This window comes from Prionailurus viverrinus, chromosome D3 (assembly GCF_022837055.1).
Source record: "Prionailurus viverrinus isolate Anna chromosome D3, UM_Priviv_1.0, whole genome shotgun sequence".
In the NCBI taxonomy this organism is placed as follows: Eukaryota; Metazoa; Chordata; class Mammalia; order Carnivora; family Felidae; genus Prionailurus; species Prionailurus viverrinus.
The window spans coordinates 1,389,879-1,403,014 of NC_062572.1; the positions used below are offsets into that span (position 1 = coordinate 1,389,879).

The 13,136-nt window shown below is 59.2% G+C and overlaps 1 protein-coding gene across 4 annotated transcripts in view; it reads right to left on the minus strand.

The window, feature by feature from the left end:
- Positions 1 to 13,136, minus strand: part of SFSWAP (splicing factor SWAP) — a 69,505-nt gene that overhangs the window by 18,777 nt on the left and 37,592 nt on the right. For all 4 annotated transcript variants that reach the window (XM_047827055.1, XM_047827056.1, XM_047827057.1 and 1 more), the window contains 2 exons: positions 9,831 to 10,061; positions 8,628 to 8,818 (listed from right to left, as the gene is read on the minus strand). In XM_047827055.1, the coding sequence (XP_047683011.1) occupies positions 8,628 to 8,818; positions 9,831 to 10,061 (422 nt within the window). The remainder of the gene's footprint in view (positions 1 to 8,627; positions 8,819 to 9,830; positions 10,062 to 13,136) is intronic.

Here is a 13,136-nt window from a genome sequence, read left to right on the forward strand (position 1 = left end):
AAGAGCTGCACTTGCTCCTTCATAAATAATCGTGACTTCGCATCAACAGAGAGATTCTTGAGCCTCCAGTTATGATTAGGCTTTTATGAATCTCTACACCAGTCTGAAAATAATTTTTAAAGAAGATCTGAATGAAAAGACATCCCTTTGATTCAAAGAACTCTGTCAAAAGAAAAAACCCTGCCTTCTTTCCACCCTGTATCTGTGTGAGTTGATGGATATTAACTACACCTACTGTGGTCACGATCCTGCAACACATCTAAGCGAAGTCATCGTGCCGGAGACCTTGCACACGTGTGGTGCTGCACGCCTGTCACGGCTCGGTGACCCCGGGGAGAACACAGTTCACACAGCAATCGTTAACCAGACAACCCCCCGGGCACACGCCAGGCTCCTCACGTGCTGAGTTGGCACAGGACTACGCTCGACAGACTCCTGTTCACCATAAATGCCTTTATCCAAGTGAACCGACGCAGAGAGAATCCCCACTGCAAAGAACACCTGCACACAGACCGGGAGGTGGGCGATCCGTCAGCTGTGAGCCTCACCCAGGGTAATGCCATCTCTAGGAATTTCTTCTGAAGAGCATCCACCCAAGTGTGCAAGACGCACGCCCGAGGCCCCATGTCACGGCACTCTGTAACGGGCGTCAGGGTCCCGGTTCCATGTGGTACATCTGGACAGCGGAATAGTGCTCGACCTTTAAACACGAGACGGCAATCCCACTTCCACTGACATTAGTTTGTCCACATCAAATTGTAAAATGAAGAAATGAGTTTATAAAAAAAAAAAATACCCATCAAAACTGGAACCCCTGAAACCTTCCTTTCCCATTGTCCTGGTGCCCGGGGGCCACCCACCCGTAGTCCCCGAGCAGGGTCACTCTCCAGTTCACTCTGAATGACCTTTACCTGCAGTCATTAAACGCTACACCTCAAGACACGCACAGAATCCTGCACCCTGAGATTTGTCACCGTGCGCCTTGCGGATTCGGGTGGGAGACTCTGGGAACAAGGCCAGGCAGGTGCTGCAGCCCAACGGGGGGGAGGGTCGGTGCAACTCTGCGACCACTCCCTTCCTCTCCTTGCGTCCCCGTGCTCTGTGGGGACAAGGCTGACCAGGACAGCGCTTCCTACTAAAGCTATCCTGCTTCCTTGTCTTGAAGAGAAAATGCAAGGCACTCATCCGAAGAGATGCGCTCACCCCTCGGCCATTCCTGGCTCTGTCTCCCACCTGGCCTTGGGTGAGCAGAACCCGAGAGGCTCGAGAACCCCCCTGCTCCCAAAGCGCCCTGCCTAAGCGGGTTCTTGCACGTCTAGTAACTCAGGAACCGGGAGCCGCTGGGAGGAAGGCACAGACCTTGCTTTGCCCGCTCTGGTCCTCACTCCCCGCCTTCCAGGCGGCAGCGATGCCCGCATGTCTGTAAGGCTCGGCCTGTGCTGGCTCAGGGAGCCCATCTCAACACCCGACAGGAAACCACCTCCATGTCTAAGAGCCCCCGCGTCTGCTCTGGCACTGGGCAGAATAAACGGCACTGCAAGCCGAGAACGCAAGAAACCGTGCAGGACGCCAGGCAGCTCTAGAGGCCGGATGAGGGGGCTCCGCCCGGCCCCCGTGTCCTGCTGCGGGGCAGGGCCTGGCTGTGCCGGCTGGTGGCACACCAGCTGCGCAGTGGGAAAACCAGCTTGGGGTGTGTTTTCAGACTCCCGATAAATTAGGGACACAAGTTGTGCAAAGGGCAAGACTGAAGCCAGGGATCGAGCTGGCAGCCGGCACCCGGGACGGCACGCAGGGCCCGTGTGACAGGCGAGTGGGCGCGGGGCCACAACCAGAATCTGTCCTTCCTGAGCCTGGGCAGGGGGCTCCCGGGGAAGCCGAGGCAGACGTTCCGGCCTGAGCCAGCAGCCTGCTCTGGGGGGACCTCCGCAGGGGACAGAGCCGCGGCACTCAGCGCTGCCCTCCAAGGAGGGGTGGGAGCATGTGGCCCTGTCGGTCACCGGGCACCAGGCCGCCAGAGACACAGGGAGGGTGCCCGGCAGCTCACAGGCTGGGTTTCTGTTTATATTCCTACTGCTGACCCGAGAACTCCTCCCTCTGAGCATCGTTACTGCTTCTCTGTGATCGCAGTACCCCACTGTGCCTGAAGTTCACTGCTCCTTTTGATGCAACAGGTAATCAGGCCAACATTTTCAACATTCCTCGTAATCGACTCAGGAGATCTACTTATTCTTGTTTTTTTTTTTTTAACTTTTTTTTAACCTTTTTAATTTTTTTGAGACAGAGAGAGACAGAGCATGAATGGGGGAGGGTCAGAGAGAGAGGGAGACACAGAATCCGAAACAGGCTCCAGGCTCTGAGCTGTCGGCACAGAGCCCGTCGTGGGGCTTGAACTCACAGACCCCGAGATCGTGACCCGAGCCGAAGTCAGGAGATCTACTTATTCTAATAAAACGATTATCCTTCACCCTTAGTATGGGGGCCTCTGCCCAACTGAATGGAGAGGATTCACTGTGATGACCTCAGCTTACAGGTACCAACAAGAGAATATTCAGAAACCCAGTAATCAGACTTGAGAATGAAGGACTAAAAGGGTAACAAACACCACCTGCACAGTCCCTGCAGCCCAGCAGCAGGTCCCAGGGCGCAAGTGCTGGGCGCAGGCTCTGTGTCGGCATGTGTCAGGGACCCCGACGAGCGGGCCACCCCCTTCAGGAGAACGTGAGCAGTGGACGCCGGCTCCCTCCGCAGCCTGGCAGCCGCTCTGGCAGCCGTGCAGACACTGTGGGGGCGCCGGCCCTCTGTGCCTCCTCCCCCCTCCATCACGAATACCGGAGGAGGCTCACTTTGAGCAGGAGACAGACCAGAACGTTCCATCTCCTTGGTCATCGTGCCAGGTTGAGGGAGAAGCACACGACCCAGGTCGAGCTGTCCAGAACGTCCACGTGAGCGTGGAGTGTGGAGCAGGGTCCCGGGCCGTGGGTGGCGCGGCGGGAGGACACAGCCGGTCGGCGGGGGGCTGTGCCTGGAGAGGAATCCTCGGGGCATCGCTGCCCTCACGACTCAGAGTGTGAGCACCACTACGTCCTGCTGCTGCTGCTGAAGCCACGTGGGGGCAGCGGGGCAGGTTTCTGACACGGGCAACCACAGCAGCCACACAATAAAACAACTAGCTGTTTAGTCCGCACTCCGCTGCAGCGGTAGGGACGCCGTCTCTGCACTGTCCCCTGCAGTTAGCCGTCAGCCACGTGTGGCTACTGAACACTTGAAATGTGGCTAACACGGTCAAGGACCTGAATTTTGAATTTTATTTGATTCCTATTAGGTTACGTTTAAATAACCACGGATGGCGAGCGGCCACCGTGCACCGTACTGGACAGCGTGTGTCTTGGAAAGTAACGGCTTCGCGCGTGATTGCCGCTCCTGGGTTAACCAGAGTCTCCGCCGCCTGGCTCACATACCTCTTGACGCCAGACCTCCCTGCTCTGCTTGCAGAAGGCACCCGGCCAGGCCGCCCTGCGCACTGCAATCAATGAGCCAACGAGTAGCCGAGGGGTGCCCACAGGTGCGCGCGGGGCTGGGGGGCGGGGGTGCAGACGGGTGCACGCAGGGTTGCGGGAGGGGGTGCCCACGGGTGTGCGCGGGGCTGTGGGGGGGGTGCCCATGGGTGTGTGCAGGGCTGCGGGAGGGGTGCACGCAGGGCTGTGGGGGGGGTGCCCACGGGTGCGCGCAGGGCTGCGGGGTGCCCACGGGTGTGTGCAGGGCTGCGGGAGGGGTGCGCGCGGGGCTGCGTGGGGGGTGCCCACGGGTGTGTGCAGGGCTGTGGGAGGGGTGCGCGCAGGGCTGCGGGGGGGTGCCCATGGGTGTGTGCAGGGCTGGGGGGGGGCCCACGGGTGCGCGCAGGGCTGCGGGGGGGTGGGGTGCCCAAGGGTGCGCGCAGCGCTGCGGGAGGGCTGCGCGCGGGGCTGCGGGAGGGCTGCGCGTGGGGCTGCGGGAGGGGTGCGCGCGGGGCTGCGGGAGGGGTGCCCACGGGTGCGCGCGGGGCAGCACCAAGCCAGCGGAGCCGTCTCGTGGGGGGTGGAACGTTAACACCCCAGCAAAAAGCACCAGAGGGCAAGCCGCCACGGGGGAGGCAGTGCACAGGCTGGTCTGAGTGGTGTCTGTGAGAAACGGAGAGAAATTTCAAGACTGCCTGCCCTGCCCCGCCCCTCCAGTAACCCCGGAAATGACGCGGCTCAGTCCCTGAACCACAGCGAAGTAAGCACCTGCCCGCTAAGCGGCTCAGTAGCGAGCCAGTCCCGTCCTGCCGCGGCACAACGAACTGCTCGAAACCAGACGAACTCGCATCTCCAGATAAAGCCTCACGTGTGAAACGACACTACAGTAACCATAAAACGGGACAATTCCACACACGCCTCGAGATGTCAGGCTCGGAATCGCGTCCTCTAAAACCGCACGTTGAAACCTCGGCTGCGCGTCATTCTCGCAGCGCGCTCCCTCTCTCCTGAAGCCACCCAGCTGCCCTGATCCGACCGGCGGTGCTCCCTCCCGGAGGACTCTCTGTGCGGTCCCCGCCTCGGGCACTGCTGCCCGGACTGCCATCGTGTCTTGCCCTTGCGCTGTGGCCGCTGCGGGCTTCCCACGGAAATGCCGCTCTTGCTCGTCCGCGTCCCAGTCTGGTCCCAGCACGCGGCTCCTGCAACCACCCCCCCCCCCACCCCCACCCCGTGCCACGCGGTGCTGGTCAGGGCCTCGCTGCGCTGCACCCACCGCCACCACTTGAGCGCCGCTGGCCCTGGAGGGTCCCCCCAATCTGTCAACTCTCATTACCAGGGTTCCTCAAGGCCCCACCCAAACCCCCCCCTCCCCTCGGCAGGCCGTGCGCCCCTCTGCCTCCCGGGGGCCCAGGCATCACCCACGGCTCATCTGGTGTTGGCTGCTCTGTGCCCCGCTAGACTGTCCTGGGGGACAAAGGGGGTTGTGTGGGCATCTGGGTGAGACACAGGCTTCTAAGTCACCTTCCGGAGGGCCTCGGTGCCTTGGAAACAACAGAGGCTCAGCACGCGCGGTTGATTCCTGTTCCCACCTCCTCGCAGACTCCTGTTCAGCCTGTAAACCCAGCAGGATCATTAACTTGAACAAACTGCTGGTGTCTAGAAGGTGTCCTGAAATGTGCTGTCACTGTGCAGATGACTGCATAACCCAAGGGGGGTTCAAACTGGAGACCCCGGTTTCCCTTCATTTTGAATTAAGAGCACACGCACACCCCAAAAGTGAGACGTTCACGGGGATTTCTAAGCACCACTTGCGTGGATCTTTATGTCTCACAAAACTCATATAAAACTTAGCGTTCTGTCAGTATCCGCCCCCGTCAATCAACACACCTCAGGACATCATTTCAGGTTACCCCCAGATACATAACGTGCCCTCTCCTGACAGGCAGGTCGGTGCGTGCAAGTGTGAGCTGGGCTGGGCTCCAAGGCGGCCTGTGCAACGAGTGGCAAAGTGAGTGATGTGGTGAACGCATCGTGTCCAGCCACGTGCTCCTTAAACCAACGTGGTTCCAAGCGGCGCAGAGTCCCGTGGACAAAGAGAAACGTCTGTGACACTGGTGGCAGAGAAGAGACAGGCAGACAGCCAGGAGGCAACGAGGGGAGGCTCTGAAGGCGGCTCTCGGGGCCGGGGCCGAAGATGCCACCGGGCCCGTGAAGTCACTCAGCACCCCCGCGGCGAACACACACAAGCTAACCCTCACAGTTGCCATCCTTCCGTCCGTCAGACGGACGAGGATCAAAGGCTGGTGATAAGCGGTGTTGGCGGGGGCACGAAAGCAGATACTTAAAAGCGTTTCCACAGCCCGGCATCCGCCCCATGGACACGCGCACCGAAGTTGAGTGCGCGAGACAGGACCCAGGCTCAGAGCAGCACCGTGGCCACGGTCACGGTAGCGAGGCCCCGGGAACAGTGTGCACGCCCACCACTGACCGGGTCAGGTTAAGGGCCGACGTGGGAGAGGCCGGGCAGTCATGCATCCATCAAATCCTCAACGAGCACGACCCCGATGTGGACAGAAACAGCTCTTCGAGGATGGAAAAACCAGGATAACGTGTAGGGTCCGGTCCTGTTACTGCGACACTTAAATCTACACACAGAAATAGATCCGTTTCCCGTGAGAACCCACAAAGAATGAAATGGAGCGCACGCACACACACGATGCAGCATTATGCTCCTGGAAAAAGGAGGTTCCGTGAAGCGAAGAAGCCGGTCCCTGAGGAACAGACACTGTAGGACTCCCACTTTCACAGGGCCCCAGGACCAGCCTGGCTGATGGACACGGACAACAGAGATGTGGGCGCCGGGGGCCGGGAGCCAGTGGTTGACGGGACAGTTTCGTTTGGGAAGATGAAAAAGTCCTGGAGACGGAGGGCAGTGACAGCTGCACACGAGAGGAGTGTGCTTCATGCCACGGCACAGGGGGCTTCAAAAGGGCTCAAACGAGGGGTGCCTGGGGGGGCTGAGTCAGTTGAGCGGCTGGCTTCCGCTCAGGTCACGATCTCATAGTTCCTGAGTTTGAGCCCCGTGTCGGGCTCTCTGCTGACAGCTCAGAGCCTGGAGCTGCTTTGGATTCTGTTTCTCCCTCTCTCTCTGCCCCTCCCCTGCTTGTGCACTCTCTCTCTCTCTCTCTCTCAAAAATAAACATTAAAACAATTTTTTTAAGAGGAACTATAATAATCAACCGTATGTTTATTTTGTAAAATAAAAACCTAAAATAAAAGTAAGAAATGGAAATTTCCATAGGAATCGTGAAACAGCACACAAGAAGGAAACCAAACTTCCTCTCCATTTTGTACCTGTCCCTCGCACCTGAACGTTTTGGACACGTGCGTGCCCTGCTTTAGTAACAGCGAAAGCAGACCCTGCTAACACCCCTGGGGCAGATGAGCCACAGCAAAATGCTGCCGGGTTCCGGCCCGGGGCCTTCTGGGCTGTCCCGCGCACGTCCGCTCACACAGACCCGGGGTGCCACCTGCTCCCGCTGAGCTCAGGTCCCCAGCACGAGACAATCCTACTCCCGCTCAGCAGGGGTCGGGCGTGCCGCCTCTGAGCCTGGGGTGCGCGCAGAACACACACGCGGGCAGGGTAACCTGTCCCCAGAAGCCGCTTTCAGCTGAGATCACCGTCCAGTTGAATCCCGGTTATGACAACTGCCAGTGTGATTAAAGCATTTCTGTTTCAAAGCAGTTAGACGTTTATTACCATCTGCTACTACCGCTGCACTCCTGCTCAAATCATTGAGGACCCACAATCTGTCCCACTAGATGCGCAAGAAGATCCACCTGGTGACCAAACGGGAAGCATAAACACCCATCTCTACGTCGTGCAGACGTAAAACACGCTGGAAACCCGGCAGGTGGGCGAGGCCGCGTAGAAAGAGACACAGGAGAAAAGCCTAAGCGGAAGCCTGTCTCGTGCTCACAGGGAGCCGTGACCAGGGGCCGTGACCAGGCAACACGGCAGGCTGGGAAAAACCGCGTTGACGACGAGGAATTCTGGCCGGGACGGAGCCTGCATTCCAACACAGCGTCGCTGGGAAACAGACGCGAGCGTGTAGCGGCACCGGCTGAGTCCACGCATGCAGGCGGCCGTTACCTCGGTCTCTTATCCGCCGCACCAACGACACCGGGACAACGGACAACGCAGGCAACTGGCAGTGCACCCAGGGCCCCCCTGCGCCCGCTCCCCTGCCGCACGCACAACTTCTGTTACGTCCCGGGCCTCCCCGGGCCCGTCACCACAGGGCCGTGGCTCCCCGAAGCCCAGGACTGGGGGCACCTGGGCCCACACCCGGTGGCCCGCCTCGGGGGTGCAGGGAGAGGAGCGGAGGTGGCCGTGTCCCGGCACCCCTCTGGGCACCCCCACGCCTCCGCACACTCGAGGCCGGTCCGAGGACAGCCGGCAGGAGCCCACCCCTCCCTGCCCTCCTCGCCGACCCCGGCTCTGAGGCCGCCCGCCAGGCCTGAGGGCTCCGGACCGATTCCTGAGGGGAGACAGCGCGGGCTCCGCCTTCAACAGGAGGAGGGAGGCCTGAACTCCGTGAGCTGTTTTCCACGCAAAACAAATAAACCAAGCGGCTGCATGCGGCCAAGACCTATTCTGAACAACGGCCTCGGGCTCTCAGAAACGTCAACGGAACCGAAGGGAAAGAGTGCGGGACTGCTTCTACGTTCCAGGGAAAGGCCACTACAAAAGACACTTTGGGGACGCTGGTGTGTGGACGTGCCGAGCCCGCGGGAGCAGAGGGCGACGCTGGCAGAGGTGCTGGCCCTCCCCAGAAACGGCGGGAGCGACCACAGCCTGTTTTCTTTTTTAACTCAAGTACTGACGCTGATGTGGACCCGAGACGTCACAGGTCTTGCTCTGGAGGAGTCTGTCCCCCCCGCCCCCCCCGGGGAAGCCCAGGGCCCAGGATACCCTGACGGGGTCTTCCCCAAACTCACGGCGGAAGCACGCCGGCCCCCGCAGAAGAGCGGGGTCTGCTGACGGCCCCCTCTCGGGCTGGGGACCCGAGTGGCCAGAGACGCCCCATTCGCCCACTCTCACCCGCGATGCTGATGTGGACTTTCACTCACCTCCACGTTGAAAGGATTGTCCTCAACTTTTCCGGCTTCCGCTTCCGGCAGGGGATTTTTCAAGGTTTGCAGAAACAGAGCTGCCTTCCTTTTACGTTCTGCTTGAAGCTGCTTCTCCTTCGATTCCTTGGACGCCTGGGCCAGCTTCTCCCTGGCAGCGGCCGCCAGTCGGTCCTCCAGCTTTTGCTTTGCTTGAGAAACGAACGACAGAAAAAGTGATGTTTAGAACAAGTGCTGTTCTACGAACACCTGGCTATCTTAGTTTTCACAAGCAGCGAAAGGGTCACGGGATACAAGGCGGTCATTCTAAGAGATTAACGTGACACAAATTTCAGGATAAGTAAACAACCCAGGCAGGCTCAGTTGTGAGGCAGTCGGTTCATAATGCTTACTATTAGGATTTTAAATATTTCACCCTCAAAATCGAAGTCGGAAGGTGGATGGGATTCCACACCAGGGAGAGTCGGAGTCATGAAACCCTCAGAAAGCCTTAGGCTCTCGTGAACACGGGTCCCTAACGCTCATGCCCGACAAGGGGCGCTGCGTTCGAGCACGTCCCGACACACGGTTCTGTGCGCAGCGGTACGTGCACGAGGGGACCCGGTGCACTGGCCTGAGCCCGCTCAGGAGCCACCTGGAAATGTTGTGTCACCTGTCTGTGCACGTGCAGGAAAAGCAACGTCCGGGAACCAGTTAGGACAGACGGGAGCTGCTAACTGCTGTAGCGCAAAACAGAACTATTTAGGGGTAAGAGACTGTGAGAGGCCCTCCCACACACCGCTGGTGGTCGGGGGCCGGCGGTGGCCAGGCTGTGACCTGTGAAGACAAGCCCCAGTCTGGAAACCAGCTCCGGCCCACGTCCTCTCGAAGGGCCTGTCTGTGGGCAGAAGGCCTCACGAAAGGGTATCTCCTAGTTGGGTCCATCAGCCGAGCCGGGATCACGGGCTGAGCATTCGACCCGAGGCGGCCCCCACCCCCCAGTAACGCGCTCTCTAGAACGAGCCGCCGGGGGCGCTGCATCCGGAGCTTAGGAAGGGCAGTGCCCACCGCTCTAACAGAGAACTCTCCGCGTGCACCAAGCACCAGCTGCCCCCAGGTCCTGCCGTGCCCCGGCTGGGGGCTCCGTCCCAGTGCTGCGGGCTTAGGAGGCTAGTCCTGTGCCACTGCCTGCCTTTCAAGAAGGTGTAAAACGTGCTGACAAACCTTGCTTCGCCTCTAGCTCCTCCTGGGTTAGCTGGGGCCGCTTCTCCTCAACAACCGCACAGGGCGGGGCGACTGCCGGGGTCGTGTTTGCGGTGCCGCTACAACTTTCTTGGCCTTCTTTGCCTTCTTCATCATCATCACTGTCATCATCTAGCTTAACACGGTTTTTTTCCAGGGGAAGGAGGTCATTTTCTTTGGCCTTGATCGCAAAGCTTATTGGAGCAAATGAAGCTATTGGGAAAAGTGAACATGGTGACGCACGTTTAGGTACCTGGAGGCACAGAGCAGAGCCCCCACGGCCCCGCCGTCCACGCGAGCGCCAGCTGCGGGGCGGCCTCCCCGGTGCAGCCGCGTCTCACGCCCAGGGGCCTCTGGGGGCGGCGGCAACGCCTGCGTTGTCAAAGGGGGCCGTTCAAGTGCACGCTGGGCGCGGGGAGGCTGGCCCGCCACGCGCGTCTCGCGAGGAGCACGCCCAGAGCGGCATCCAGGGCCGCTGCACTGGTAAAGGGGCACTTCCTCTTGGGGTTTTCCTTCTTTTTTGGGCTCAGCACGTGGCTGAGTTGGTACAAGTCAGACGTATGATGCGGCTCCACTATAAAAAGGTATTTCTAAAAACTCCCAGCCGTACACGGTAGCCTTTTCTCACAAAGCAAGTGACGGGATCTGTTTCCTTCTTAGGTTTACCGGGCGCCTGCTCTGTGCTGGGCGTCACCTCTGACCACTCGGCAGCTGTGACAAGACTTTCAACCCACTGTAACGAAAGCTTAGGTGGTTCAAAGTCCTCCCCTAGAATGTTTGAGGACTTCAGTGAGAGACATACAAAGGCCCCAGAGGAAGGAGCCTTCCTCCCCGTCCCCCCACCCACTCAACACTGACCCGCGGAGCCCCCTCCTCCAGACACACAGCGACGCGGGTTCTTAACGCCTAATTGCTTGCGTTGTGTTACTTCACTCTCAAAAACCACGAATTCTTACTCATGAAAGACCTTCAAGTGAACGACAAGGAAGGGAAATTTTAAAGTGCGGCGCAAACAGCCAACTCCGAGGGGGAGCAGGATCCGGGTGGGTGTGCTCCATCACCCACGCTGTTTGTACACGTGCTTGTGATTTTCCACAAGAGAACAGGGCAGGTTCTAGAAGGGATGCGTCTGCGGTGACCGCAGGTGGGGAGGGGTGGCCCAGCTGGCCCCCAAGGCTCCCGCCGTCTGCACTTCTGGCTCCAGAACCACGCAGGCCTTGAAGCACGTAACTACCCCAATAACCCTTTCGTCCACAAGCACCCCAAGAGAGAGCACCCCCAGATCCTAAACACTTGGAAAGGCACAGCTGGTAAGTCAGATGGAAAACAGCTTCAGACTGACTGCACACTGCGCCCCGACGCACGACAACCCCTGAGAACGGAGCACACAGGGGTCACAAACATGGTCTGCTGGAGAGTCAGTATTAACCGTGGTGCTGTGCTTCTGCTGGAAACAGTCCCATCTTCAGGAGATACGTCAAATCGTTTACGGATGAAAGGCCACGATGCCGGGGACCCCCTCTGAAGACGCTCTGGGGTGGGCTGCAGTGGACGGCAGGGGCAAGCCTGGTCTGTGGCTGGGCGGCGGGAGCGGGTGGGGCGCTCTCACACACCTTGAAATTCTCCGTGAGGAAACAAGGGCGACAGCGCTAACTACTGCCTACAGGAATGCGATCTCTTTAATAAACGGGGTTGGCAAAGCTTAAAAAGCAAAAAAAATTCACTTAAGTGTTAATCAAAATTGCTCATTAACTTGAGACTACGGTATTACATCTCAAAACAGCTTTATGGTTTATTTATTTTGAGAGAGAGAATAAGAGCGCGCGTGTGTGCGCGGGGGAGGGGCAGAGGGAATGCCAAGCAGGCTCCTTGCTATCCGCTATCCGCGCGGTCCGACTCAGGGTTCGCCCCGGCCTCAAGAACCACAAGGCCATGACCTGGGCAGAAGTCAAGAGTGGGACGCTAAACCGACTGAGCCACCAGGCGCCCCTCAAAATAACTTCACAACGATCATTCTCAAACCATCTGTCACCCCAAATTCAAAAGGTCAGCAATCAACAAATACGAGACTTTACAACAAAAGCTTCCGGAACACTTTCTATGCTAACGCGACGCCTACTGTGGACGTCTGGTATTTACGCATGTGACCTGCAAGGCCAAAGAGCAGCCAGACCCCGTGACCGGGCACAGACGCTCGACTGACTTAAGACAAACGGAGTAGTGGGGCAGCCTGCAGGCCTCACCTCACACCCACGAGCCCGGCAGAGACGCCCCTGGGCTCCCTACGTACAGATGAGGAAACCGAGGTGAAACAGGCCAAGGAGTGTCCCGTGCTAGCTCAGCCAGAGAGCGAGGGCTCCGAAACCGTTGCTCAGCGTAAGGGTTACTTGAGCATCTAATGACTCTGCTGCGGCCACCCATGGCTCCCTGCGGTGGGGACGAACCCCCGGCCCTCCCGGCTCTGGCCCCGGGTTCCATCTGCGCGGCCTACCCACTGCTAGCCTCCCCTCCCCCGCCTCTGCCTCCTTCCACCTGCTTCGTTCTTTCTCCTCCAGCCTCAGCTGGTGGAAGCCTGCCGGGCCTCTCTCCTCCACACCTCTGCACGTCTGTGTCGTGGCCACGGCCCGCTCACCCGGGCTGCAGGCTGCGGGGTTGTCGTGGGCACCGAAGTGGCCGGGAGCCGGGCCGGTGCAGCAAGTCCTCAGCCAGCGCACGTGGAGGAGCCCCCTGTCCCCAGACTTCCGGGGGCACGGGAAAGAGCTTTGCTGCTGGCGTCAGCCTTCACAAGTCATTACGTTCTCTGTGGAAAACTTTGAAACCACAGGCGGACAGGACGGAAGATCCACCACAGCGCAGATGTGGGAGAAAGTCACCCGCACGGTTCCCGGGCACACACACGAAACCGGGGCCACACTGGACCGTGTTCCAGCCTGCTTCTGCTCCCCAGGCAGCATCTTCCCACATCTCTGTGTCCACAAAGGTCATTTTTAAAATTAGGACTATTATTTCTTGGTCCGGAGGTTCCAATTTATTACACGGTCTCCCACGACCATTGCCAAGGTTTTATTTCTGAAAGCTGGCGAACCCCGTGATGAACTCCTGGTCTGGATACCTGGTGGAGCCACGGCTCCGAGGGGGAGGGCATCCGCGCGGAGAGGGGCCCCTGCACCGGGCGGCCTCTTCCACATGCTGCACCGAGCCGACGCGGGTCCCCGTCACCCTGCAGCCCCTCCCTCGCTGAGCATTACTTTCCAACTTCACCAACCCGAGAGGCAAAAAATACCATTT